The following is a 27,646-nucleotide window of genomic DNA, read 5'->3' as shown; positions in this document are numbered from 1 at the left end:
CCCTCCCCCAGAAACGGATGTCTGTGACCGAGGGGGGCATCAAATACCCCGAGACCACCGAGGGGGGCCGCCCCAAACTGGGGGGGCTCATGGACCCCCGGCAGGGCGTCATCGAGAGGACGGGGCGCTGCCAGACCTGCGCTGGTGAGGGGGGGGGCTGCGCCCCCAAAACACCCCCAGGAGGGGTCCTGGGCCCCCAAAACCCTCCCCCGTGGGGGACCCTGAACCCCTAAATTCTCATGGGAGAGTCCTGGGCCCCCAAACCCCCCCCGTGGGGGACCCTGGATCCCCAAACTCAACTTTAGTGACCCCAAACTCAACTTTAGTGACTCCAAACCTGACATCGATGACCCCAAAATGACTCTTTGTGTCCCCAACCCCACCTCTAGTGACCCCAAACCCACCTTCAGTGTCCCCAAACCCACCTCTAGTGACCCCAAACCCACCTTCAGTGTCCCCAAACCCACCTTCAGTGTCCCCAAACCCACCTTTAGTGACCCCAAACCCCCCTTTAGTGACCCCAAACCCACCTTTAGTGACCCCAAATGACCCCTTGTGTCCCCAAACCCACCTTCAGTGTCCCCAAACCCACCTTTAGTGACCCCAAATGACCCCTTGTGTCCCCAAACCCACCTTCAGTGACCCAAAATGACCCTTTGTGTCCCCAAACTTGACTTTAGTGACCCCAAAATGACCCTTTGTGTCCCCAAACCCACTCTCCGTGACCCCAAATCCACTGTTAGTGACCCATAATGACCCTGTGTGTCCCCAAACCCCCCTCTAGTGTCCCCAAACCCAACATGAGTGACCCAAAATGACTCTTTGTGTCCCCAAACCCACCTTCAGTGTCCCCAAACCCACCATTAGTGACCCAAAATGACCCTTTGTGTCCCCAAACCCACCTTTAGTGACCCAAAATGACCCTCTAGTGACCCCAAACCCAACATTAGTGACCCAAAATGACCCTTTGTATCCCTAAACCCACCTTCAGTGACCCCCAACCCACCTTTAGTGACCCCAAACCCCCCTTTAGTGACCCCAAAATGACCCTTTGTGTCCCCAAACCCCCCTCTAGTGTCCCCAAACCCCTCTCTAGCGACCCCAAACCCACTGTTAGTGACCCCAAAATGACCCTGTGTGTCCCCAAACCCACCTGCAGTGACCCAAAATGACCCTCTGGTGACCCCAAACCCAACATTAGTGACCCAAAATGACCCTTTTTGTCCCCAAACCCACTTTCAGTGTCTCCAAACCTGACTTTAGTGACCCCAAACCCACCTTTAGTGACCCCAAAATGACCCTTTTTGTCCCCAAACCCACTTTCAGTGTCTCCAAACCTGACTTTAGTGACCCCAAACCCACCTTTAGTGCCCCCAAACCCACCTCTAATGTCCCCAAACCCACTTTCAGTGTCCCCAAACCTGACTTTAGTGCCCCCAAACCCCCCTCAGTGCCCCCCAAACCCCCCTGTGGTGACACATAATGACTCTTTGTGTCCCCAAACCTGACTTTAGTGCCCCCAAACCCCGCTGTGGTGCCCCCAAACCCCCCTCAGTGCCCCCCAACCCCCCCCCCCGTGCCCCCCAAGCCCCCCAGCGTGACCCCCTGCCCCCGGTGCCCGCAGGGAACATGACGGAGTGCCCGGGGCACTTTGGGCACATCGAGCTGGCCAAGCCCGTGTTCCACGTGGGCTTCCTGGGCAAGACCATGAAGATCCTGCGCTGTGTCTGCTTCTTCTGCTCCAAACTGCTCGTGGACTCGGTGAGACCCCCAGAAACACCCCCAGAAACACCCCCAGAAACACGGGGGGGGGCTCCCCAAAACCGCAGCCAGGAGGGGCTGGGGAGGGGAGGGGGCAACCGGGGGGGTGGTGGCACCTGGGGGGGTTTGGGGGGTGCTGGGGTGGGGTGGGGGGTGACAGAGTGGGGAGGGCAACAAAAGAGGGGGGGACAAAGCGAGGGGACAACCAAAAGGGGGTGTCAAAGTGAGGGGACACCGAGAGGGGGTGACAGAGTTGGGGGACAACCAAAGAAGGTGACAAAGTGAGGGGACACCAAAGAGGGTGACAAAATGGGGGGACACCAAAGAGGGCATGACAAAGTGGGGGGACACCCCAGAGAGGGGGTGACAAAGTGGGGGGACACCCCAGAGAACAGGTGACAGAGTTGGGGGGACAGCAAGAGGAGGTGACAGAGTTGGGGGACAACCAAAGAGGGTGACAAAGTGAGGGGACACCCCAGAGAGAAGGTGACAGAGTGGGGGGACACCAAAGAGGGGGTGACAAAGTGAGGGGACACCCCAGAGAGGAGGTGACAGTGTTGGGGGACAACCAAAGAGGGTGACAAAGGGGGGGGACACCAAGAAAAGGTGACAGAGTGGGGGGACAACCAAAGGGGGTGACAAAGTGAGGGGACACCAAGAGGGGGTGACAGAGTTGGGGGGCATCAAGGGCAGGTGACAGGACTTGGGGACACACGGGGTTGTCACCTGCCAGGTGGTCCTTGGAGCCCTGGAGATGGGGAGGGACCAGGGAGAGACCCCAAACCCGACTTTAGGAACCCCAAACCCGACTTTAGGGCCCCCAAACTTGCCTTTAGTGACCCCAAACCCGACTTTTGTCACCCCAAGACTGATTTTAGTGACCCCCAACCCCATTTTAGTGACCCCCAAACCCGATTTTAACAACCCCAAAACCACCATGTGACCCCAAATGACCCTTTTTGACTCCAAACCCAACTTTAGTGACCCCAAACCCAACTTTAGTGACCCAAACCCAACTTCGGTGACCCCAAACCCAACTTCGGTGACCCCAGACCCAACTTCGGTGACCCCAAACCCAACTTTAGTGACCCCAAACCCAACTTTAGTGACCCAAACCCAACTTTAGTGACCCAAACCCAACTTTTGTAACCCCAGACCCAACTTTAGTGACCCCAAACCCAACTTTAGTGACCCCAAACCCAACTTTAGTGACCCAAACCCAACTTTTGTAACCCCAAACCTAACTTTAGTGACCCCAAACCCAACTTTAGTGACCCCAAACCCAACTTCAGTGACCCAAACCCAACTTTTGTAACCCCAGACCCAACTTTAGTGACCCCAAACCCAACTTTAGTGACCCCAAACCCAACTCTTGTAACCCCAAACCCAACTCTTGTAACTCCAAACCCAACTTTAGTGACCCCAGACCCAACTTTAGTGACCCCAAACCCCACTTTTGTAACCCCAAACCCAACTTTTCTGACCCCAAGCTGCTCCATGACCCCAAAATGACCGTTTCTGACCCCAGACCGGTGTGTTTTTTTGGGCAGAACAACCCCAAGATCAAGGACATCCTGGGCAAGTCCAAGGGGCAGCCCAAGAAGAGGCTGACCCACGTGTACGACCTGTGCAAGGGCAAGAACATCTGCGAGGGGGGCGAGGAGATGGACCACAAATTTGGGGTGGAGCAGCCCGAGGGCGACGAGGACCTCACCAAGGAGAAGGTGGGCACCCCAAAATCCAGCCCTGGAGCCCCAAAATCCAGCCCTGGAGTCCCAAAATCCACCTCTGGAGTCCCAAAATCCACCTCTGGAGTCCCAAAATCCAGCCCTGGAGTCCCAAAATCCAGCCCTTGGTCCCCAGATTCACCCTCAGACCCTCAAAATCCAGCCCTGGGCACCAAAATCCACCTCTGGACCCTGAAAATCCAGTCCTGGAGTCCCCAAATCCAGTCCTGGAGTCCCAAAATCCACCTCTGGAGCCCCAAATCCACCTCTGGAGTCCCAAAATCCACCTCTGGAGTCCCAAAATCCACCTCTGGAGCCCCAAAATGCAGCCCTGGAGCCCCAAAATGCAGCCCTGGAGCCCCAAAATGCAGCCCTGGAGTCCCAAAATGCAGCCCTGGAGTCTCAAAATCCAGCCCTGGAGTCCCAAAATCCAGCCCTGGAGTCCCAAAATCCAGCCCTGGAGTCCCAAAATCCAGCCCTGGAGTCCCAAAATCCAGCCCTGGAGTCCCAAAATCCAGCCCTGGAGTCCCAAAATCCAGCCCTGGAGTCCCAAAATCCAGCCCTGGAGTCCCAAAATCCAGCCCTGGAGTCCCAAAATCCAGCCCTGGAGTCCCAAAATCCAGCCCTGGAGTCCCAAAATCCAGCCCTGGAGTCCCAAAATCCAGCCCTGGAGTCCCAAAATCCAGCCCTGGAGTCCCAAAATCCAGCCCTGGAGTCCCAAAATCCAGCCCTGGAGTCCCAAAATCCAGCCCTGGAGTCCCAAAATCCAGCCCTGGAGTCCCAAAATCCAGCCCTGGAGTCCCAAAATCCAGCCCTGGAGTCCCAAAATCCACCTCTGGAGTCCCAGGGCCACGGGGGGTGTGGGCAGTACCAACCCCTGTGGGTCAGTGCCCCTGGGACCCTGTTAATGCCCCTTTTACCCCATTAATGCCCCTTTTAAGCCTCTGTTAATGCCCCTTTTACCCCATTAATGCCCCTTTTACCCCAATAATGCCCCGTTTTTTGCCCCCCAGGGCCACGGGGGGTGTGGGCGGTACCAGCCCTTGGAACTTTGTTAATGCCCCTTTTACCCCATTAATGCCCCTTTTAACCCCCTGTTAATGCCCGTGTGACCCTATTAATACCCCTTTGACCCCATTAACACCCCTTTTCCCCCGTTAATGCCCCGTTTTTTGCCCCCCAGGGCCACGGGGGGTGCGGGCGGTACCAGCCCCCGTGGGTCAGTGCCCCTGGGACCCTGTTAATGCCCCTTTTCCCCCGTTAATGCTCCCTCTGGTGCCCCCAGGGCCACGGGGGGTGCGGGCGGTACCAGCCCCCGTGGGTCAGTGCCCCTGGGACCCCGTTAATGCCCCTTTTCCCCCATTAATGCCCCCCAGGGCCACGGGGGGTGCGGGCGGTACCAGCCGCGGATCCGGCGCTCGGGGCTGGAGCTCTACGCCGAGTGGAAACACGTCAACGAGGATTCCCAGGAGAAGAAGATCCTGCTGAGCCCCGAGCGGGTGCACGAGATCTTCAAGCGCATCTCGGACGAGGAGTGCTTCGTGCTGGGCATGGACCCCAAGTTCGCCCGCCCCGAGTGGATGGTCTGCACCGTGCTGCCCGTGCCCCCCCTGTCCGTGCGCCCCGCCGTCGTCATGCAGGGCTCGGCCCGCAACCAGGTGGGCACCAAAGGGGGCTTGGGGGGTCCCTGAGTGGGTATTGGGGTCCCTGGGGCACCGTGCTGCCCATGCCACCCCTGTCCGTGCGCCCGGCCGTCGTCATGCAGGGCTCGGCCCGCAACCAGGTGGGGGTTTGGGGGGTCCCTGAGTGGGTATTGGGGTCCCAGAATGGGTATTGGGGTGATATTGGGGTGTGAGGGTCTGCACCGTGCTGCCCGTGCCCCCCCTGTCCGTGCGCCCGGCTGTGGTCATGCAGGGCTCGGCCCGCAACCAGGTGGGCACCAGAGAGGGTTTGGGGGGTCCCAGGGGGTCCCAGAGTGGGTGTTGGGGTTCCTGGGTGGGTATTGGGGTCCTTGGGTGGGTATTGGGGTTCCTGGGTGGGTATTGGGGTTCCAGGGTGGGTATTGGGGTGATATTGGGGTCTCAGGGTGGGCAGGAGTCTGCCTGTGCCCCCCCTGTCCGTGCGCCCGGCTGTGGTCATGCAGGGCTCTGCCCGCAACCAGGTGGACACCAGAGAGGGTTTGGGGGGTCCCAGGGTGGGTATTGGGGTTCCTGAGTGGGTATTGGGGTCCCAGAGTGGGTATTGGGGTCTCAGGGTGGGCAGGAGTCTGCCTGTGCCCCCCCTGTCCGTGCGCCCGGCTGTGGTCATGCAGGGCTCTGCCCGCAACCAGGTGGGCACCAGAGGGAGTTTGGGGGGTCCCTGAGTGGGTATTGGGGTCCCAGAGTGGATATTGGTGTCCCAGGGTGGGTATTGGGGTCTCAGGGTGGGCATTAGGGTGATATTGGGGTCTCTGGCTGGGCAGGGGTGTGCCCATGCCCCCCCATCCTTGCACCCTGCTGTGGTGATGGAGGGCTCTGCCCGCAACCAGGTGGGCATTTGGGGGGTCCCTGGGTGGGTATTGGGGTGCCAGGGTGGGTCCTGGGGTCCTGGACCAGGCCTTGGGGTCCTCGTGGCAGCCTTTGGGGTCCCTGGGGCAGTGGGGTGCCCACATCCCTTCCTGCCTGTGCCCCCCACCAGCCGGGCACCAGGAGGGTTCTGGGGGGTGCCAGGGTGGGAATCGCTGTCCCTGGCACCTTTTGGGGCCTCCCCAATTCTTGGGCTTCCCAATCCCTTTTAGGGGTGCCCCCCAACACCCTTTGAGGTGCCCCCCACCCGTGTCACCCCACGGCTCCTCCCAGTGAGATCAAACCCCCCGTTAATTAAAATTTGGGACTCCCGTTAATTAAAATTTGGGGACCCCCCACTAATTTTGGGATTCCCCCACTAATTTTGGGACCCCCCCACTAATTTTGGGAACCCCCCCCGCTGATTTTGGGGTCCCCCCCAGGACGACCTGACCCACAAACTGGCCGACATCGTCAAGATCAACAACCAACTGCGGCGCAACGAGCAGAACGGGGCGGCCGCGCACGTCATCGCCGAGGACGTCAAGCTGCTGCAGTTCCACGTGGCCACCATGGTGGACAACGAGCTGCCCGGCCTGCCACGGGTAGGGGGGGGCTCTGGGGGGGTCACACGAGGGTTTTGGGGGGGTTACAGGGCGGTTTAGGGGGGTCACAGGCAGGGGAGGTGGCCCCACGTTGTCACTGAGGACGTCAAGCTGCTGCAGTTCCATGTGGCCACTGTGGTGGACAACGAGCTGCCCGGCCTGCCACGGGTAGGGGGGGGATTTTGGGGGACTTTGGGGGGTCCCAGAGGGGTTTGGGGGGTTCCCAGAGGGGTTTGGGGAGGTGGACAGGCAGGGGGTGGCCCCACGTCATCGCCGAGGACGTGAAGCTGCTGCAGTTCCACGTGGCCACCGTGGTGGACAACGAGCTGCCCGGCCTGCCACGGGTATGGGGGGGGGGTCAGGCAGGGGCTGGCAGTGCAGGCAGGGGGACAGGCAGGGTGGGCAGGAGGTGCTGGCAGTGCAGGCAGGGGATGGGCAGGGTCAGGGGACGGGCAGGGCAGGGGCTGAGTGTGCTGGGAAGGGCAGGCAGGGCAGGGTGCAGGTAGGGCAAGGTGCAGGCAGGGCAGGGTGCAGGCAGGGCGGGGTGTAGGTAGGGCAGGGTGCAGGCAGGGCAGGGTGCAGGCAGGGCAGAGTACAGGAACTCGTAGGCAGCAATCAGGCAGGGGCAGAGTGCAGGCAGGGGTGCAGGCAGGGCAGTACAGGCAAGGGTAAAACATTTTGGGAGCCCCCTGACCCCCCATTTCCTCCCTGAGCCCCCCAAAGTCCCAGCAGACCCCAGGGAGGGGTCCCAGGGGGTCCAATGGGTGTCCCCCCTTGGACTGCAGAGCTGGAGGGTGGTTTTGGGGGGTCCCACCCCCCTGAACCCCCATTTTCTCCCCCCCCAGGCCATGCAGAAGTCAAGGGGTCCCCCAAAGTGTTTGATTCCCCTCCCTGTGACCCCAAAACCACAGGGGAATCCAGGGATGGGTCCTGGGGGTTCAATGTGTCCCCCCAGAGAATTTCAGGTCTCAGGGGTGTTTTTGGGGGGTCCCACCCCCCTGAACCCCCATTTTCTGCCCCCCCAGGCCATGCAGAACTCGGGGGGTCCCCCAAAATGTTTGATCCCCTTCCTGTGACCCCAAAACCACGACAGGAGCTGGGGACATTCCCAGGGGGCTCAATGGGTGTCCCCCCTTGGACTGCAGATCTGGAGGGTGTTTTTGGGGGGTCCCACCCCCCTGAACCCCCATTTTCTGCCCCCCCCAGGCCATGCAGAAGTCGGGGCGGCCCCTGAAGTCCCTGAAGCAGCGGCTGAAGGGGAAGGAGGGCCGGGTGAGGGGCAACCTCATGGGCAAGAGGGTGGATTTCTCGGCCCGCACCGTCATCACCCCCGACCCCAACCTGGCCATCGACCAAGTGGGGGTCCCGCGGTCCATCGCTGCCAACATGACCTTTGCTGAGATTGTCACCCCCTTCAACATCGACAGGTGGGGCTTTGGGGGGCTTTGGGGGGGCTTTGGGGGGGTTTGGGGTGGATCTGGGGGGGTTTGGGGCAGGTTTGGGGTGGGGGTCTCAGGGTCCATCGCTGCCAACATGACCTTTGCTGAGATTGTCACCCCCTTCAACATCGACAGGTGGGGCTTTGGGGGGGGTTTGGAGGGGATTTGGGGGGGTTTGGGGCAGTTCTGAGGGGGTTTGGGGGACATCTGGGGGGGTTTGGGGCAGGTTTGGGGTGGGGGTCCCGCGGTCCATCGCTGCCAACGTGACCTTTGCTGAGATTGTCACCCCCTTCAACATTGACAGGTGGGGCTTTGGGGGTGTTGGAGGGGATTTGGGGGGGTTGGGGCAGTTCTGGGGGGATTTAGGGCAGATCTAGAGGGGTTTGGGGCAGATCTGGGGGGGTTTGGAGGGGATCTGGGGGGGTTTGGGGTAGATTTGGAGGGGAGTTGGAGGGGCTTGGGGCAGATCTGGGGGGTTTGGGGCAGTTCGGGGGGGTTTGGAGGGGCTTTAGGGGGGTTTGGGGCAGTTCTGGGGGGATTTGGAGGGGCTTTTGGGGTTCTGGGTGGGCTTTGGGGGAGGCTGAGGCCATTTGGGGGGTGCTTTGGGAGACCCCAGGAGTTATTTGGGGGGGTCTCGGTCGCTCAGAACGACTCCAAGCGCCGTTCAAATCCCCCAGGCTGGCCCTGGGGGTCCCCAATCCCCCCCGGGGGTGACTCTGGGGACAGGTGGGGACCCCCCAACCCCTCCCCTGAGCCCCCCAATGTCCCCCCCAGGCTGCAGGAGCTGGTGAGGAGGGGGAACAGTCAGTACCCGGGGGCCAAGTACATCATCAGGGACAACGGGGACAGGATCGACCTGCGCTTCCACCCCAAGCCCAGCGACCTCCACCTGCAGATCGGCTACAAGGTGGGCACCCCAGAGCCCCCAGGGCACCCTAAATCCCCCCAGGGCACCCCCAGGCCCAGGGACACACCCCCAGAGCCAGGAGAGACCCCCAGACCCCGGGACACCCCCCCCAAACCTGCACTTTCACACCAAACCCAGCCACCTCCACCTGCAGATCGGATACAAGGTGGGCACCCCAGAGCCCCCCGGGGCACCCCAAAACCACCCAGGGCACCCCAACCCCCCCCAGGGCACCCCCAGGCCCAGGGACACACCCCCAGAGCCAGGAGAGACCCCCAAACTCAGGGACACCCCCCCAAACCTGCACTTCCACCCCAAGCCCAGCGACCTCCACCTGCAGATCGGCTACAAGCTGGGCACCCCAAAAATGGGGAACACCCCCAGAGCCAGGGACACCCCCCCAGAGCCAGGAGAGACCCCCAGACCCCGGGACACCCCCCCCAAACCTGCACTTCCACCCCAAACCTGCACTTCCACCCCAAACCTGCACTTCCACCCCAAACCCAGCCACCTCCACCTGCAGATCGGGTACAAGGTGGGCACCCCAAAAATGGGGGACACCCCCAGAGCCAGGGAACACCCCCAGACCTGGGGAACACCCCCAGACCTGGGGAACACCCCCAAACCCGATGTTGGGGTTCAGAGTTCTGGATTTGCTTGTCAAGATTTTTGGGGCACGGGGTGGAATTGGGGCCTAAACCTGGGTTTTATCCCCCCTGAAGACGCTGTTTTTTGGGGATTCCCCCTGATTTTGGGAACCCCCTTGTGCTGGGGTTTCCCCCTGATTTTTGGGGTGCCTGGGGGGGTTTTGGGGTGCAGGTGGAGCGTCACATGTGCGACGGGGACATCGTGATCTTCAACCGGCAGCCGACGCTGCACAAAATGTCCATGATGGGCCACCGGGTGAGGATCCTGCCCTGGTCCACCTTCCGCCTCAACCTCAGGTGGGCACCCCAAAAACTGACCCTGCACCCCAAAAACTGACCCCCCTGATCCTGCCCTGGTCCACCTTCCGCCCCAACCTCAGGTGGGCACCCCAAAAACTGACCCTGAACCACCAAAAACTGACCCTGCACCCCAAAAAACTGACCCCCTGATCCTGCCCTGGTCCACCTTCCGCCTCAACCTCAGGTGGGCACCCCAAAACCTGACCCTGCACCCCAAAACCTGACCCTGGCCCCCAAAACTGACCCTTGTCCCATCCCACACCCCGTCCTGCCCCCCGTACAACGGGGATGAGATGAACCTGCACCTGCCCTGACCCCCCTGTGACCCCTCCTGTGCCCCCCTGACCCCACCCCATGTCCCCCTGACCCCTTTGATGCCCCCCTGACCCCTCCATGTCCCCCCTCAGTGTCACCACCCCGTACAACGCCGACTTCGACGGGGACGAGATGAACCTGCCCCTGCCCTGACCCCCCTGTGGGACCCCCTTGTGCCCCCCTGACCCCACCCCATGTCCCCCTGACCCCTTTGATGCCCCCCCTGACCCCTTTGATGCCCCCCTGACCCCTTTGCTGTCCCCCCTCAGCGTGACCACCCCGTACAACGCCGACTTCGACGGGGACGAGATGAACCTGCACTTGCCGCAGTCTCTGGAGACGCGGGCGGAGATCCAGGAGCTGGCCATGGTGCCCCGAATGATCGTCACCCCCCAGAGCAACCGGCCCGTCATGGGCATCGTGCAGGACACGCTCACCGCCGTGCGCAAGTTCACCAAGAGGGACGTCTTCCTGGAGAGAGTGAGGGGGTTGGGGGGGTCCTGGGGGGGTTTGGGGTGAATTTGGGGGATTTGGGGTGAATTTGGGGGATTTGGGGTGAATTTGGGGGATTTGGGGGGTTTGGGGTCCATGGGCATCGTGCAGGACACGCTCACCGCCGTGCGCAAGTTCACCAAGAGGGACGTCTTCCTGGAGAGGGTGAGGGCTTTGGGGGGGTCCTGGGAAGGTTTAGGGGGGTCTTGATGGGATTTCAGGGGGTTTTGGGGTGGTTTGGGGTGGATTTGGGGGGTTTGGGGTCCATGGGCATCGTGCAGGACACGCTCACCACCGTGCGCAAGTTCACCAAGAGGGACGTCTTCCTCGAGAGGGTGAGGGGGTTGGGGGGGTCCTGGGAAGGTTTAGGAGGGTCCTGATGGGATTTCAGGGGGTTTTGGGGTGGTTTGGGGTGAATTTGGGGGGTTTGGGGTCCATGGGCATCGTGCAGGACACGCTCACCGCCGTGCGCAAGTTCACCAAGAGGGACGTCTGCCTGGAGAGAGTGAGGGGGTTGGGGGGGTCCTGGGGGGGTTTGGGGTGAATTTGGGGGATTTGGGGTGAATTTGGGGGATTTGGGGTGGTTTTGGGGTGAATTTGGGGGATTTGGGGGGTTTGGGGTCCGTGGGCATCGTGCAGGACACGCTCGTGGCCATGCCCAGGTTCACCAAGAGGGACGTCTTCCTCAAGAGGGTGAGGGGGTTGGGGAGGTCCTGGGGGGGTTTAGGGGGTCCTGATGGGATTTCAGGGGGTTTTGGGGTGGTTTGGGGCGTTTTTATGATGTTTTAGGACACCCCACGGGTTCTGCTGGCTGAGGTGTGTTTTGGGGTGTTTTAGGATATCCCACGGGGTCTCCTTGATGGATATGAAGGTTTTGAGTTTTAGGATATCCTGTGGGGTCTCCTTGACTGATGTGAAGGTTTTGGGGTGTTTTGAGGTGTTTTAGGATATCCCATGGGGTCTCTTTGATTGATATGAAGGTTTTGAGTTGTTTTAGGATATCCTGTGGGGTCTCCTTGATTGATATGAAGGTTTTGAGTTTTAGGATATCCTATGGGGTCTCCTTGACTGATGTGAAGGTTTTGGGGTGTTTTGGGGAGGTTTTTAAGGCACTTTTGGTGCATTTTGAGACATTTTAAGGTGTTTGAGGAGACCCCACAGGTTCTGCTGTCTGAGGTGTGTTTTGGGGTGTTTTAGGATATCCTGTGGGATCTCCTGGACTGACATGAAGGTTTTGGGGTGTTTTGGGGTGTCCCCAGGGGGAGGTGATGAACCTGCTGATGTTCCTGTCCACGTGGGACGGGAAGGTGCCCCAACCCGCCATCCTGAAGCCGCGCCCGCTCTGGACCGGGAAGCAAATCTTCTCCCTCATCATCCCCGGGCACATCAACTGCATCCGCACCCACAGCACCCACCCCGACGACGAGGACAGCGGGCCCTACAAGCACATCTCCCCCGGGGACACCAAGGTGGGCGCTGGGGAGGGTCTGGGGGGGGGAGTTGGGGGGGTTTGGGGTGGTCTGGAGGGGATTTGGTGGGACTTGAGGGTGATTTGGAAGGGTTTGGGGGGGATTTGGGGTGGTCTGGGGGGGATTTGGTGGGACTTGAGGGTGATTTGGGGAGGTTTGAGGAGATCTGGGGGGGATTTGGGGAGGTCTGGGGGGGATTTGGTGGGATTTGAGGGTGATTTGAGGGACTTTGGTGGGACCTGAACCCCCCCCTTGGGTGTTGGGTGCCCCAAGGGTGATGTCCCCAGTCCAGGGGGGTTCTGACCCCACAGTGGGGTGTTGGGTGCCCCAAGGGGGGTTCTGACCCCACAGTGGGGTGTTGGGTGCCCCAAGGGGGATTCTGACCCCACAATGGGGTGTTGGGTGCCCCAAGGGGGGTGTCCCCAATCCAGGGGGGCTCTGACCCCACAGTGGGGTGGTGGGTGCCCCAAAGGGGGTATCCCCAATCCAGGGGGGGTTCCATGAGGTGATGGGTGCCCCAAGGGGGGTCCCGACCCCACAATGGGGTGGTGGGTGCCCCAAGGGGGGGTGTCCCCAATCCAGGGGGGGCTCTGACCCCACAATGGGGTGTTGGGTGCCCCAAGGGGGGGTGTCCCCAATCCAGGGGGGGCTCTGACCCCCCCCTTTCCCCCGACCAGGTGATTGTGGAGAACGGGGAGCTGATCATGGGCATCCTGTGCAAGAAGTCCTTGGGCACCTCGGCCGGGTCGCTGGTGCACATCTCCTACCTGGAGATGGGCCACGACACCACCCGGCTCTTCTACAGCAACATCCAGACCGTCATCAACAACTGGCTGCTCATCGAGGGTCAGTGGGGCTCGGGGGGGGGCCCAGGGGGGGCCAGGGGGGTCCACGGGGGGCTGGGACCCCTCCTGGAGGCACCAAACGGGGCTTGAGGGACTTGGGGACCTTCTGGGAGCTCCGCTTTGAGGGGACTTGGGTGTCCCTGGGGGCTCTTGGACCCTGTTCCTGGGGCAACAGGGGCTTGGGGGGTCTTGGACCCCCTTTTTGGGGGGATCTGGAGGGTCTGAGGGGGTCCACGGGGGGCTGGGACCCCTCCTGGAGGCACCAAACGGGGCTTGAGGGACCTTCTGGGAGCTCAGCTTTGAGGGGACTTGGGTGTCCCTGGGGGCTCTTGGATCCTCTTCTTGGGGACAACAAGGACTTGGGGGGTCCTTGGCCCCCTTTTTGGGGCCTGGGGGGGTCTTGGGGGTCATCCCAACCCCCCTTTTTGCCCCTCCAAGACCCTCCTTGTCCACATTTCCCCCCTTTCCCACCCCAAGCCCCCCCCAATATCTGCCCAGGGTCGGGGTTTTTTTGGGGTGAGGGGCACGGGGGGGGGGGGGTCAGATCTGGGGTGGGGGAGGACCCTGAGTTGGGGGGACCCCCCTGAACCCCCAGGGCCACCCCCTGCCCAGGTCACACCATCGGGATCGGGGACTCCATCGCCGACGCCAAGACCTACCAGGACATCCAGAACACCATCAAGAAGGCCAAGCAGGACGTCATTGAGGTGGGGTTTGGGGGTCCCCAGGAGATTTTGGGGGGTCTTCAGTGGGTTTGGAGGGTCCCCCGGAATTTTGGGAGGCCCCAAGTGATGCCAGATCTCAACCAGGGGGTTCCTTTTTGGGGGGGAACGTGGGATTTGGGGACCACCCCGGTCCTTGGGGGTCCCAAGGAGTTGGGGGGGGATGGTCCCTCAAAGGAGGGGTTTTTGGGGTGCTCCCCCAAATTTTGGGGTCTCTGGAGGGTTTGGGGGGGGTCTGGGATCACTCCCAGGGTTCCTGGGACTTTCTGGGGGGGTCTGGAGCCCACCCCGGGGCCATCTCAGCCCCTTCCCCTGGGACACTTTGAGGAGCCCTCGGGAATCTTGAGGAGCTTCTGGAGATTTTTGGGAGCTCCCAGGGGTTTTGGGGGGCCCTGCTGACCCTGTGGGGTCCTTTTTTTGGGGTTCCAGGTGATCGAGAAGGCCCACAACAACGAGCTGGAGCCCCCCCCGGGCCATCTCAGCCCTTTCCCCTGGGACACTTTGAGGAGCCCTCAGGAATCTTGAGGAGCTTCCAGGAATTTTGGGGAGCTCCCAGAGATCTTGTGGAGCTCCCAGGGGTTTTGAGGAGCTCTCAGGGGTTTGGGGGAGCCCTGGTGACACCTTTGGGCACCCCAGGAGCACCCTAAAGTATCCTGGGGGGGGGTTTGGAGCCCTCCCAGGGCCATCTCAGCCCCTTCCCTGGGACACTTTGAGGAGCCCTTGGGAATCTTGAGGAGCTTCCAGGAATCTTTAGGAGCTTCCAGGGATTTTGGGGGGCCCTGCTGACCCCGTGGGGTCCTTTTTTGGGGTTCCAGGTGATCGAGAAGGCCCTCAACAATGAGCTGGAACCCACCCCGGGACCATCTCAGCCCCTTCCCCTGGGACACTTTGAGGAGCCCTCGGGAATCTCGAGGAGCTTCCAGGAATTCTGAGGAGCTCCCAGGGACTTTGTGGGATTTTGGGGGGCCCTGCTGACCCCGTGGGGTCCCTTTTTGGGGTTCCAGGTGATCGAGAAGGCCCACAACAACGAGCTGGAGCCCACCCCGGGGAACACCCTGCGCCAGACCTTCGAGAACCAGGTGAACCGGATCCTCAACGACGCCCGCGACAAGACCGGCTCCTCCGCCCAGAAATCCCTCTCCGAGTACAACAACTTCAAGTCCATGGTGGTCTCGGGGGCCAAAGGCTCCAAGATCAACATCTCCCAGGTTTGGGGGGCTCCAGGGGGTCTTGGGGGGCTCCCTCAGGGGTTCCAGGAGGATCTCGGGGGGGTTTGGGGTGGTTCTCGTGGGGTTTTTTGGGATCTTTGGAGCACCGGGAGATCCAAGATGGACATCTCCCAGCTTTGGGGGGCTCCAGGAGGATCTCAGGAGGGTTTGGGGAGGTTCTTGTGGGGTTTTTTGGGATCCTTTTGGCACCAGGAGCTCCAAGATGGACATCTCCCAGCTTTGGGGGTCTCTGGGGGACCTTGGAGGCCTCCCTCAGGGGTTCCAGGAGGATCTCAGGGGGGTTTGAGGAGGTTCTTGTGGGGTTTTTTTGGGAGCTTTTGGGCACCAGGATCTCTTGGGCACCAAGATGGACATCTCCCAGCTTTGGGGGGGCTTGGGGGGTCCAAGAAAACCCAACCCCCTGGATCCTGGAGCATCTCCATGGCACCTCCCTGACATCTGGGGGTGTCCCTGTGGGATCTGGGATGTCCAGGGTGGTGTCCAAGATGTCCAAGGAGATCCAACCCCCTGGATCCTGGAGCATCTCCATGACCTCCCCGAGGTCCAGGGGTGTCCCTGTGGGATCTGGGATGTCCAGGGTGGTGTCCAAGGAGACCCAACCCCCTGGATCCTGGAGCATCTCCGTGACCTCCCTGACATCTGGGGGTGTCCCTGTGGGATCTGGGATGTCCAGGGTGGTCTCCAAGATGTCCAAGGAGACCCAACCCCCAGGATTCTGGGGTTCCACATCCCACAGATCCACTCCTGATGCATCTCCATGACCTCCCTGACATCTGGGGGTGTCCCTGTGGGATCTGGGATGTCCAGGGTGGTCTCCAAGGAGACCCAACCCCCTGGATTCTGGGGTTCCACATCCTATAGATCCACCCCTGGAGCATCTCCATGACCTCCCCAAGGTCCAGGGCTGTCCCTGTAGGGTTTGGGGTTTCCTGGGATATCCAGGGTGGTGTCCAAGGAGACCCAACCCCCTGGATCCTGGAGCATCTCTGTGACCTTCCCGAGGTCTGGGGATGTCCCTGTGAGATCTGGGATGTCCGGGGTGGTCTCCAAGGTGTCCAAGGAGACCCAACCCCCAGGATCCTGGAGCATCTCCATGACCTCCCTGAGGTCCAGGGGTGTCCCTGTAGGGTTTGGGGTTTCCTGGGATATCCAGGGTGGTCTCCAAGGTGACCCAACCCCCAGGATTCTGGGGTTCCACATCCCACAGATCCACTCCTGGAGCATCTCCTTGGCCTTCCTGAGGTCCAGGGGTGTCCCTGTAGGGTTTGGGGTTTCCTGGGATATCCAGGGTGGTGTCCAAGGTGACCCAACCCCCAGGATTCTGGGACTTCCCATCCCACAGATCCACTCCTGGAGCATCTCCATGACCTTCCTGAGGTCCAGGGGTGTCCCTGTGGGATCTGGGATGTCCAGGGTGGTGTCCAAGATGTCCAAGGAGATCCAACCCCCTGGATCCTGGAGCATCTCCATGACCTCCCCGAGGTCCAGGGGTGTCCCTGTGGGATCTGGGATGTCCAGGGTGGTGTCCAAGGAGACCCAACCCCCTGGATCCTGGAGCATCTCCGTGACCTCCCTGACATCTGGGGGTGTCCCTGTGGGATCTGGGATGTCCAGGGTGGTGTCCAAGATCTCCAAGGAGACCCAACCCCCTGGATCCTGGAGCATCTGCATGACCTCCCTGACATCTGGGGGTGTCCCTGTGGGATCTGGGATGTCCAGGGTGGTCTCCAAGGTGTCCAAGGAGACCCAACCCCCAGGATCCTGGAGCATCTCCATGACCTCCCTGAGGTCCAGGGGTGTCCCTGTAGGGTTTGGGGTTTCCTGGGATATCCAGGGTGGTCTCCAAGGTGACCCAACCCCCAGGATTCTGGGACTTCCCATCCCACAGATCCACTCCTGGAGCATCTCCATGACCTTCCTGAGGTCCAGGGGTGTCCCTGTGGGATCTGGGATGTCCAGGGTGGTGTCCAAGATGTCCAAGGAGACCCAACCCCCTGGATCCTGGAGCATCTCCATGACCTCCCTGACATCTGGGGGTGCCCCTGTGGGATCTGGGATATCCAGGGTGGTCTCCAAGGTGTCCAAGGAGACCCAACCCCCTGGATCCTGGAGCATCTCCGTGACTTCCCCGAGGTCCAGGGGTGTCCCTGTGGGATCTGGGGTGTCCAGGGTGGTGTCCAAGGTGTCCAAGGAGATCCAACCCTCTGGATCCTGGAGCATCTCCGTGACCTCCCCGAGGTCCAGGGGTGTCCCTGTGGGATCTGGGGTGTCCAGGGTGCTCTCCCCGGTGTCCCCACGGTGCCCCCCGGGCTGTGCCCGCAGGTGATCGCGGTGGTGGGGCAGCAGAACGTGGAGGGGAAGCGGATCCCGTTCGGGTTCAAGCACAGGACCCTGCCCCACTTCATCAAGGACGACTACGGCCCCGAGAGCCGCGGCTTCGTGGAGAACTCCTACCTGGCCGGGCTCACCCCCACGGAGTTCTTCTTCCACGCCATGGGGGGCAGGGAGGGGCTCATCGACACCGCCGTGAAGACGGCGGAGACGGGTCAGCACCCCCCGAAACCCACCCCTGGGGACACCAAACCCGCCCCAGATCCCACCCAGGAGCCCCAAACCTGCCCCAGATCCCACCTGGGGAACCCTGGGAATGCCAAACCCTCCACAGGTCCCACCTGGGGAATCCCAAACCTGCCCCAGATCCCTCATGGGGAACCCTGGGAACGCCAAACCCTCCCCAGGTCCCACCCAGGGATCCCAAAATACCAACCAAACCCTCCTCAGATCCCACCTGGGGATCCCTGGGAACACAAAACCCTCCCCTGTCCCACCCAGGAACCCCAAACCCTCCTCAGATCCCACCTGGGGACCCTCAAACCCTCCCCAGATCCCACCCAGGAACCTCAAACCCTCCCCAGATCCCTCCTGGGGACCTCCAATAGCCCCAAACCCTCCCCAGATCCCTCCTGGAGACCCCCAACCCCCTCTCCAGATCCCTCCTGGGGACCTCCAATACCCCCAAACCCTCCCCAGGTCCCTCCTGGGGAACCCCAAACCCTCCCCAGGTCCCTCCAGGGCCCCCAAACCCTCCCCAGGTCCCTCCAATACCCCCAAACCCTCCCCAGATCCCTTCTGGGGATCTCCAATACCCCCAAACCCTCCCCAGATCCCACTCAGGGATCCCTGGGAAACCCAAACCCTCCCCAGATCCCTCCTGGAGCCCCCCAACCCCCCAAACCCTCCCCAGGTCCCTCCAGGGGACCTCCAGGACCCCCAAACCCTCCCCAGGTCCCCCCTGGAGCCCCCCAACCCCCTGCCCAGCTGCCCCCTGACCCCCGTGTGGCCCCCCAGGCCCCTCAAACCCTCCCCAGGTCCCCCCTGGAGCCCCCCAAACCCTCCCCAGCTGCCCCCTGACCCCCGTGTGGCCTCCCAGGCCCCCCAAACCCCTCCCCAGGTCCTTCCTGGAGCCCCCCAAACCCTCCTCAGGTCCCTCCTGGAGCCCCCCAACCCCCTCCCCAGCTGCCCCCTGACCCCCGTGTGGCCTCCCAGGCCCCCCAAACCCCTCCCCAGCTCCCTCCTGGAGCCCCCCAACCCCCCAAACCCTCCCCAGGTCCCCCCTGGAGCCCCCCAACCCCCTGCCCAGCTGCCCCCTGACCCCCGTGTGCCCCCCAGACCCCCCAACCCCCTCCCCAGTGCCCCCTGACCCCCGTGTGCCCCCCAGGGTACATCCAGCGGCGGCTGATCAAGTCCATGGAGTCGGTGATGGTGAAGTACGACGCCACCGTCCGCAACTCCATCAACCAGGTGGTGCAGCTGCGCTACGGCGAGGACGGGCTGGCCGGGGAGAGCGTCGAGTTCCAGAACCTGGCCACCCTCAAACCCTCCAACAAGGCCTTCGAGAAGAAGTGAGGGGGGGCTGGGGGGTCCTGGGAGGGTCTAGGGCTCGTTTGGGGGGGTCATTGAGGGGCTCCTGCTGAGGGTCGGGGACGGTTTGGGGTCATCAAAGAGCTCCTGCCGAGGGTTGGACCCATCTTGGGGTCATCAAAGAGCTCCTGCTGAGGGTTGGGAACATTTTGGGGTCATTGAGGGGCTCCTGATGAGGGTCGGGGACGGTTTGGGGTCATCAAAGAGCTCCTGCTGAGGGTTGGGGATGTTCTGGGGTCATCAAAGAATTCCTGCCGAGGGTTGGGGATGTTTTGGGGTCATCAAAGAGCTCCTGCTGAGGGTTGGGAACAATTTGGGGTCATTGAGGGGCTCCTTTGAAGAGTTGGGAACGTTTTTGGGGTCCTCAAATGGCTCCTTCCAAGGGTTGGACCCATCTTGGGGTCATCAAAGAACTCCTGCTGAGGGTTGGGAACATCTTGGGGTCATCAAAGAGCTCCTTCCAAGGGTTGAGAACATCTTTGGGGTCCCCAACCTTCTCCTGCCCAATTTAAAGCACATTTTGGAGTCTCCAACCTTCTCCTGCCCATCTTGCCTCCCATTTTGGTGTCCCCAACCTTCTCCTGCCCAATTTAAAGCACATTCTGGGGTCCCCAACCTTCTCCTGCCCACCCTGGGTCTCATTTTGGGGTCCTGAAGCTTCTCCTGCCCAACTTGGGTCCCTTTTTGTTGTCCCCAACCTTCTCCTACCCACCCTGGGTCCAATTTTGGTGTCCCCAACCTTCTCCTGCCCAATTTAAAGCACATTTTGGGGTCCCCAACCTTCTCCTGCCCACCCTGGGTCCCATTTTGGGGTCCTGAATCTTGTCCTACCTAATTTAAAGCACATTTTGTTGTCCCCAACCTTCTCCTGCCCACCCTGGGTCCCATTTTGTTGTCCCCAACCTTCTCCTGCCCAAATTGGGTCCCATTTTAAGGTCCTGAATCTTCTCCTGCCCATCCTGGCTCCCATTTTGGGGTCTCCAACCTTCTCCTGCCCATCTTGGCTCCCATTTTGGGGTCCCCAACCTTCTCCTGCCCAATTTAAAGCACATTTTGGGGTCCCCAACCTTCTCCTGCCCATCCTGGGTCCCATTTTGGAGTCTCCAACCTTCTCCTGCCCAACTTGGGTCCCTTTTTGTTGTCCCCAACCTTCTCCTGCCCAATTTAAAGCACATTTTGGGGTCCCCAACCTTCTCCTGCCCACCCTGGGTCCCATTTTGTTGTCCCCAACCTTCTCCTGCCCACCCTGGGGTCCCATTTTGGGGTCCTGAATCTTGTCCTACCTAATTTAAAGCACATTTTGTTGTCCCCAACCTTCTCCTGCCCACCCTGGGTCCCATTTTGTTGTCCCCAACCTTCTCCTGCCCAAATTGGGTCCCATTTTAAGGTCCTGAATCTTCTCCTGCCCATCCTGGCTCCCATTTTGGGGTCTCCAACCTTCTCCTGCCCATCTTGGCTCCCATTTTGGGGTCCCCAACCTTCTCCTGCCCAACTTAAGCACATTTTGGTGTCCCCAACCTTCTCCTGCCCTTGCTGGGTCCCGTTCTGGGTTCCCTGAGCCCCGAAACGCCCCCCAGGTTCAAGTTCGACTACACGAACGAGCGGGCGCTGCGCCGGACGCTGCAGGAGGAGCTGGTCAAGGACATCCTGTCCAACGCCCACATCCAGAACGAGCTGGAGCGGGAATTCGACCGCATGCGCGAGGACAGGGAGGTGCTCAGGGTCATCTTCCCCACCGGGGACAGCAAGGTGAGCCCGGAAACCCCCCGAGCCCGCCCGGAACCGGGGCAGGGCACCGAGGGACCTGACCTGAAATTGGAACCAAAACCGGGACAGGGCACCGAGAGACCTGACCCAAAAACCAACATCTGACCCAGAACCGGGCAGGGCACCGAGAGACCTGACCTGAAATTGGAACCAAAACCGGGACAGGGCACCGAGAGACCTGACCCGAAATTGGAACCAAAACCCAAAATCTGACCCAGAACCGGGCAGGGCACCGAGAGACCTGACCTGAAACCCAAAATCTGACCCAGAACCGGGCAGGGCACCGAGGGACCTGACCCAAAAACCAAAATTGGAACCAAAACCGGGCAGGGCACCGAGAGACCTGACCTGAAATTGGAACTAAAACCCAAAATCTGACCCAAAATCTGACCCAGAACCCGGCCAGGGCACCGAGAGACCTGACCTGAAATTGGAACTAAAACCCAAAATCTGACCCAGAACCGGGCAGGGCACCGAGGGACCTGACCCAAAAACCAACATCTGACCCAAAATCTGACCCAGAACCGGGCAGGGCACCGAGAGACCTGACCTGAAACCCAAAATCTGACCCAGAACCGGGCAGGGCACCGAGGGACCTGACCCAAAAACCAAAATTGGAACCAAAACCGGGCAGGGCACCGAGAGACCTGACCTGAAATTGGAACTAAAACCCAAAATCTGACCCAAAACCGGGCAGGGCACCGAGAGACCTGACCTGAAACCCAAAATCCAAATCAAACCCCAAAATCTGACCCAAAACCCGGGCAGGGCACCGAGAGACCTGACCTGACCCCCAAAATCTGACCCAGAACCGGGCAGGGCACCGAGAGACCTGACCTGACCCCCAAAATCTGACCCCGAACCGGGCAGGGCACCGAGAGACCTGACCTGAAATTGGAACTAAAACCCAAAATTGGAACCAAACCCCGAAATCCAACCCAAAATCTGACCCAGAACCGGGACAGGGCACCGAGAGACCTGACCTGAAACCCAAAATTGGAACCAAAACCGGGCAGGGCACCGAGAGTCCTGACCCAAAAACCAAAATCTGACCCGAAACTGGGCAGGGCACCGAGAGACCTGACCTGAAATTGGAACCAAACCCCGAAATCTGACCCAAAATCCAGATCAAACCCCAAAACCCAGCCCAAAATCTGACCCAAAACCCAACCAGGGCACCTCGAGACCTGACTCAAAACCCAAAATTGGAACCAAAACCCAAAATCTGACCCAAAACCCAAAATCCAACTCAAAACCCCATAAATTCAACCCGAAATCCAACCCAAACCCCAAAATCCAACCCAAACCCCAAAACCTGCCCCAAACCCCAAAATCCAACCCAAAACCCCCTGGGACACCTCAAAATCCAACCAGGGCACCTCAAAACCTGACCCAAACCCCCAAAATATAACCCAAAACCTGACCCAAACCCCCAAAATCCAACCCAAAATCCAACCCAAAACCCATCCCTGACCTGCCCTGACCCCTAATTTTTGATACCCAGCCCCCAGTTTTTGATACCCATCCCCATATTTTGATGCCCTGACCCCAAATTTTTATACCCTGACCTCATTTTTGATACCCAGTCCCCCAATTTTGATACCCAGTCCCCCAATTTTGATACCCAGACCCCAATTTTTGATGCCCTCACCCCAAATTTTGATGCCCTGACCCCCAATTTTGATGCCCTGACCCCAAATTTTTATACCCTGACCTCGTTTTTGATGCCCAGTCCCCCAATTTTGATACCCAGACCCCAAATTTTGATGCCCTGACCCCAATTTTTGATACCCAGTCCCCAAATTCTGACCCCCAATTTTGATGCCCTCTCCCCAAATTTTGATGCCCTCACCCCCAATTTTGATACCCTGACCCCAATTTTTGATGCCCTGACCCCCAATTTTGATGCCCTGACCCCAATATTTGATGCCCAGTCCCCAAATTTTGATGCCCAGTCCCCAAATTTTGATGCCCTCACCCCAAATTTTGATGCCCTAATTCCAAATTTTGATGCCCTCACCCCAAATTTTGATGCCCTCACCCCAAATTTTGATGCCCTAATTCCAAATTTTGATGCCCTCACCCCAAATTTTGATGCCCTCACCCCAAATTTTGACGCCCTCACCCCGAATTTTGACGCCCCGCCCCCGTTTTCGGGTCGCTGACCCCCCGTTTCGGGGTCCCCCCAGGTGGTTCTGCCCTGTAACCTGCTCAGGATGATCTGGAACGCTCAGAAGATTTTCCACATCAACTCCCGCCTGCCCTCGGACCTGCACCCCGTCAAGGTGGTGGAGGGTGAGTGGGGGGACCCCAAACTGGGGGGGTCTGGGGGGATTTGGGGGGTTTGGAGATCCCAGAGCCAATGGTAATCCCTGGATTTTTGGGGGGGGGGGTTATGGGGGGATTGGAGCCCCCCAGGAAGGTTCTGGAGGTTCTGGAGGAGGTTCAGGAGGTTCTTTGGGACCCCAGGAATGGTCTGGAGGTTCTTGAGAAGGTTCTGGAGGTTTGTTGGGACCCCAGGAAGGGTCTGGATGTTCTTGAGGAGGCCAAGAAGGTTCAGGAGGTTCTTTGGGACCCCAGGAAGGGTCTGGAGGTTCTTGAGAAGGTTCTGGAGGTTCTTGAGGTGGTTCAGGAGGTTCTTTGGGACCCCAGGAAGGTTCTGGAGGTTCTTGAAGAGACCAAGAAGGTTCAGGAGGTTCTTTGGGACCCCAGGAAGGGTCTGGAGGATCTTGAGCCCCCCCAGGAATCCCCAATGGGTTTGTGAGACCCCAGGAAGGTTCTGGAGGAGGTTATGGAAGTTCAGGAGATAATTGAGGAGGCCAAGAAGGTTCTGGAGGTTCTGGAGGAGTCCAAGAAGGTTCTTGAGGAGTCCAGGAAGGTCCTAGAGGTTTTTGAGGAGGTTCTGAAGGTTCTCAGGCTCCCCAGGAAGGTTCTGGAGGTTCTTGAGGAGGTTCTGAAGGGTCTTGATCCTCCAGGAAGGTTCTGGAGGATCTTGAGGAGGTTCTGAAGGGTCTTGATCCTCCAGGAAGGTTCTGGAGGTTCTTGAGGAGGTTTGAAGGATCTTGAGGAGGTTCTGAAAGATCTTGATCCTCCAGGAAGGCTCTGGATGTTCTCGAGGAGATTCTGGAGGATCTTGAGAAGGTTTTGAAGGATCTTGATCCTCCAGGAAGGTTCTGGAGGTTCTTGAGGAGGTTCTGGAGGATCTTGAGGAGGTTCTGAAGGATCTTGATCCTCCAGGAAGGCTCTGGAGGATCTTGAGGAGTCCAGGAAAGCTCTGGATGTTCTTGAGGAGGTTCTGAAGGATCTTGATCCCCCAGGAAAGCTCTGGATGCTCTCGAGGAGGTTCTCCAGCCCCCCAGGGAGACTCTGGAGCCCCCAAACCCCCCCTTTAACGCCGTGTCCCCCCCAGGGGTGAAGGAGCTGAGCCGTAAGCTGGTGATCGTGAACGGGGAGGACCCCCTGAGCCGGCAGGCGCAGGAGAACGCCACGCTGCTCTTCAACATCCACCTGCGCTCCACCCTCTGCAGCCGCCGCATGGTCGAGGAGTTCCGGCTCAGCGGGGAGGCCTTCGAGTGGCTGCTGGGCGAGATCGAGTCCAAGTTCAACCAGGCCATCGTGAGTGAGGGGTTGGGGGGGATTCAGGGGGTTTTGGGGGGGTTTGGGGGCACAACTGGGGGGTTTGGGGGGGATTTGGGGGCACAGCTGGGGGGTTTGGGGGCCTTCGAGTGGCTGCTGGGCGAGATCGAGTCCAAGTTCAACCAGGCCATCGTGAGTGAAGGGTTTGGGGGGGTTTGGGGGGTTTGGGGGCACATCTGGGGGTTTGGGGGGGATTGGGGGCACATCTGGGGGGTTTGGAGGGTTTGGGGTCAGATCTGGGGGTTTGGAGGCCTTCGAGTGGCTGCTGGGGGAGATCGAGTCCAAGTTCAACCAGGCCATCGTGAGTGAGGGGTTTGGGGGCTTTGGAGGGTTTGGGGGCACATCTGGGGGTTTGGGGGGGATTGGGGGCACATCTGGGGGTTTGGGGTCACATCTGGGGGGTTTGGGGGCCTTCGAGTGGCTGCTGGGGGAGATCGAGTCCAAGTTCAACCAGGCCATTGTCAGTGGGGGTTTGGGGTCATATCTGGGGGTTTAGGGTGAGATCTGGGGGGTTTGGGGGGGATTTGGGGGGTTTGGGGTCACATCTGAGGGGCTTGGGGGGATTTGAGGTTTTAGGACCAGATTTGGGGTGTCTTTGACTTTATCCTTGAAACCACATCTGAGGGGGGTTTTGGTTCCACCTCAGGGCTGGTTTTGGGGTCAGAACTAAGGTTTTAGGACCAGATTTGGGGTGTGTTTGACTTTATCCTTGAAGCCACATCTCAGGGGGTTTGGAGCCACATCTGAGAGGGGTTTGGAGCCACATCTGAGGGGGGTTTGAACCCACATCTCAGGGGGGTTTAACCCACATCTCAGGGGGTTTGGAGCCACATCTCAGGGGGTTTAACCCACATCTCGGGGGGGTTTAACCCACATCTCAGGGGGGTTTAACCCACATCTCAGGGGCATTTAACCCACATCTCAGGGGGTTTAACCCACATCTCAGGGGGTTTGGAGCCACATCTCAGGGGGTTTAACCCACATCTCAGGGGGGTTTAACCCACATCTCAGGGGGTTTGGAGCCACATCTCAGGGGGTTTAACCCACATCTCAGGGGGGTTTAACCCACATCTCAGGGGCGTTTAACCCACATCTCAGGGGGTTTAACCCACATCTCAGGGGGTTTGGAGCCACATCTCAGGGGGTTTGGAGCCATATCTGAGAGGGTTTGAACCCACATCTCAGGGGGTTTGGAGCCACATATGAGAGAGGTTTGGAGCCACATCTGAGAGGGTTTGGAGCCACATCTCAGGGGGGTTTAACCCACATCTCAGGGGGGTTTAACCCACATCTCAGGGGCGTTTAACCCACATCTCAGGGGGTTTGGCTCCATCCCAGGGCTGGTTCTGGGGCCCCCCTGACCCCCCGTGTCCCCCCAGGCTCACCCCGGGGAGATGGTGGGCGCCCTGGCCGCGCAGTCTCTGGGGGAACCGGCCACGCAGATGACCCTGAACACCTTCCACTACGCGGGGGTGTCGGCCAAGAACGTCACCCTGGGCGTGCCCCGCCTCAAGGAGCTCATCAACATCTCCAAGAAGCCCAAGACGCCGTCGCTCACCGTGTTCCTGCTGGGCCAGAGCGCCCGCGACGCAGAGAGGGCCAAGGTGGGGTGGGGATGGGATGGGATGGGCACGGGGATGGGGACAGTCTGGGGACAGCCTGGGGGTGGGGACAACCTGGGAGATACCCAGGACATCCCGTGCCACCTGGAGCACATCCATGTCCCATGTCCATGTCCTCATGTCCTGCTGTCCCCCCAGGACATCCTGTGCCACCTGGAGCACACCATGTCCATGTCCTGATGTCCCCATGTCCCCCCCCAGGACATCCTGTGCCCCCTGGAGCACACCATGTCCCATATCCCTGTCCCATGTCCCATGTCCATGTCCCATGTCCCATATCCATGTCCTGATGTCCTTTCCATGTCCCCCCAGGACATCCTGTGCCGCCTGGAGCACACCATGTCCCATATCCATGTCCCATGTCCCATATCCCTGTCCCATGTCCATGTCCCCATGTCCTGATGTCCCCATGTCCATGTCCCTGTGTCCATGTCCCCTCAGTAACCCCTGATGTCCCCGTGTCCCCCCCAGGACATCCTGTGCCACCTGGAGCACACCATGTCCCATATCCCTGTCCCATGTCCCATATCCCTGCCCCATGTCCCATATCCATGTCCCCTCAGTAACCCCTGATGTCCCCGTGTCCCCCCCAGGACATCCTGTGCCGCCTGGAGCACACCATGTCCCATATCCCTGTCCCATGTCCCATATCCCTGTCCCATGTCCCCTGCTGTCCCCCCAGAACATCCTGTGTTGCCTGGAGCACACCATGTCCCATATCCATGTCCCATGTCCCATATCCACGTCCCATGTCCCATATCCATGTCCCATGTCCCCATATCCATGTCCTGATGTCCCCATGTCCTGCTGTCCCCCCAGGACATCCTGTACCGCCTGGAGCACACCATGTCCCATATCCCTGTCCCATGTCCCATATCCATGTCCCCTCAGTAACCCCTGATGTCCCCATGTCCCCCCCAGGACATCCTGTGCCGCCTGGAGCACACCATGTCCCATATCCCTGTCCCATGTCCCATATCCCTGTCCCATGTCCCCTGTGTCCCCCCCCCAGGACATCCTGTGCCGCCTGGAGCACACCATGTCCCATATCCATGTCCCCATGTCCCATATCCATGTCCCCATGTCCCCTGTGTCCCCCCAGGACATCCTGTGCCGCCTGGAGCACACCATGTCCCATATCCCTGTCCCATGTCCCATATCCCTGTCCCATGTCCCCTGTGTCCCCCTCCCAGGACATCCTGTGCCGCCTGGAGCACACCATGTCCCATATCCCTGTCCCATATCCCTGTCCCATGTCCCATATCCATGTCCCCATGTCCCCATGTCCCCCTCCCAGGACATCCTGTGCCGCCTGGAGCACACGACGCTGCGCAAGGTGACGGCCAACACCGCCATCTACTACGACCCCAACCCTCAGAGCACGGTGGTGGCCGAGGACCAGGAGTGGGTCAACGTCTACTACGAGATGCCCGACTTCGACGTGAGCCGCATCTCGCCCTGGCTGCTGCGCGTCGAGCTCGACCGCAAGCACATGACGGACCGCAAGCTCACCATGGAGCAGATCGCCGAGAAGATCAACGCCGGTGGGCCTGGGGGGGCTTCAAAGGGGGCTGGGGGGGCTTCAAAGGGGTCTGGGGGGCTTCAGGGGGGTCCTGGGGGAGAATGGAGGGGATTTGAGGGATCTTCCTGGGGTCCTGGAGGAGCCCGGAGGAGCTTTGGGGTGACCGAGATGAGCCCT

General features: G+C 60.2%; 1 protein-coding gene and 2 long non-coding RNA genes across 9 annotated transcripts in view; 2 read left to right on the top strand and 1 right to left on the bottom strand.

The window, feature by feature from the left end:
• LOC127464811 (DNA-directed RNA polymerase II subunit RPB1) overlaps positions 1-27,646 on the top strand; it is a 42,850-nt gene that overhangs the window by 1,779 nt on the left and 13,425 nt on the right. The window contains exons 2-22 of one of the 6 annotated variants that reach the window (XM_051775274.1): positions 12-144; positions 1,625-1,761; positions 3,312-3,485; positions 4,865-5,146; positions 6,475-6,636; positions 7,843-8,063; positions 8,850-8,982; positions 9,802-9,926; positions 10,514-10,724; positions 11,996-12,205; positions 12,883-13,051; positions 13,663-13,757; positions 14,777-14,980; positions 17,324-17,546; positions 18,720-18,903; positions 20,500-20,671; positions 22,879-22,984; positions 24,099-24,304; positions 25,705-25,929; positions 26,260-26,308; positions 27,162-27,491. In XM_051775274.1, the coding sequence (XP_051631234.1) occupies positions 12-144; positions 1,625-1,761; positions 3,312-3,485; positions 4,865-5,146; positions 6,475-6,636; positions 7,843-8,063; positions 8,850-8,982; positions 9,802-9,926; positions 10,514-10,724; positions 11,996-12,205; positions 12,883-13,051; positions 13,663-13,757; positions 14,777-14,980; positions 17,324-17,546; positions 18,720-18,903; positions 20,500-20,671; positions 22,879-22,984; positions 24,099-24,304; positions 25,705-25,929; positions 26,260-26,308; positions 27,162-27,491 (3,751 nt within the window). Of the gene's footprint in view, positions 1-11; positions 145-1,624; positions 1,762-3,311; positions 3,486-4,864; positions 5,147-5,244; positions 5,272-5,591; positions 5,650-5,759; positions 5,818-6,474; positions 6,637-7,842; positions 8,064-8,158; positions 8,211-8,849; positions 8,983-9,801; positions 9,927-10,513; positions 10,725-11,995; positions 12,206-12,882; positions 13,052-13,662; positions 13,758-14,776; positions 14,981-17,323; positions 17,547-18,719; positions 18,904-20,499; positions 20,672-22,878; positions 22,985-24,098; positions 24,305-25,704; positions 25,930-26,259; positions 26,309-27,161; positions 27,492-27,646 lie in introns of those variants that run through there. The other 5 variants (XM_051775275.1, XM_051775278.1, XM_051775277.1 and 2 more) reach the window with 5 other exon arrangements.
• LOC127464817 (uncharacterized) lies at positions 16,020-17,020 on the top strand. Its single transcript, XR_007901650.1, has 3 exons — positions 16,020-16,108; positions 16,484-16,733; positions 16,983-17,020. It is a non-coding gene; the product is annotated as an uncharacterized LOC127464817 (long non-coding RNA).
• Positions 18,990-20,404, bottom strand: LOC127464815 (uncharacterized). Of its 2 annotated transcripts, XR_007901648.1 has the most exons (4): positions 20,237-20,401; positions 20,072-20,153; positions 19,785-19,989; positions 18,990-19,743 (listed from the first exon to the last, which is right to left on the bottom strand). It is a non-coding gene; the product is annotated as an uncharacterized LOC127464815 (long non-coding RNA). The 2 variants fall into 2 exon arrangements; XR_007901647.1 differs by having other exon boundaries at positions 18,990-19,989; positions 20,237-20,404.

This window comes from Manacus candei, unplaced genomic scaffold, assembly GCF_025592945.1.
Source record: "Manacus candei isolate 608988 ecotype Guabito, Panama unplaced genomic scaffold, ASM2559294v1 h1tg000277l, whole genome shotgun sequence".
NCBI classification, from domain to species: Eukaryota; Metazoa; Chordata; class Aves; order Passeriformes; family Pipridae; genus Manacus; species Manacus candei.
The sequence above is the reverse complement of the archived record's forward strand: the minus strand, read 5'-3'. Positions and strand labels throughout refer to the sequence as shown.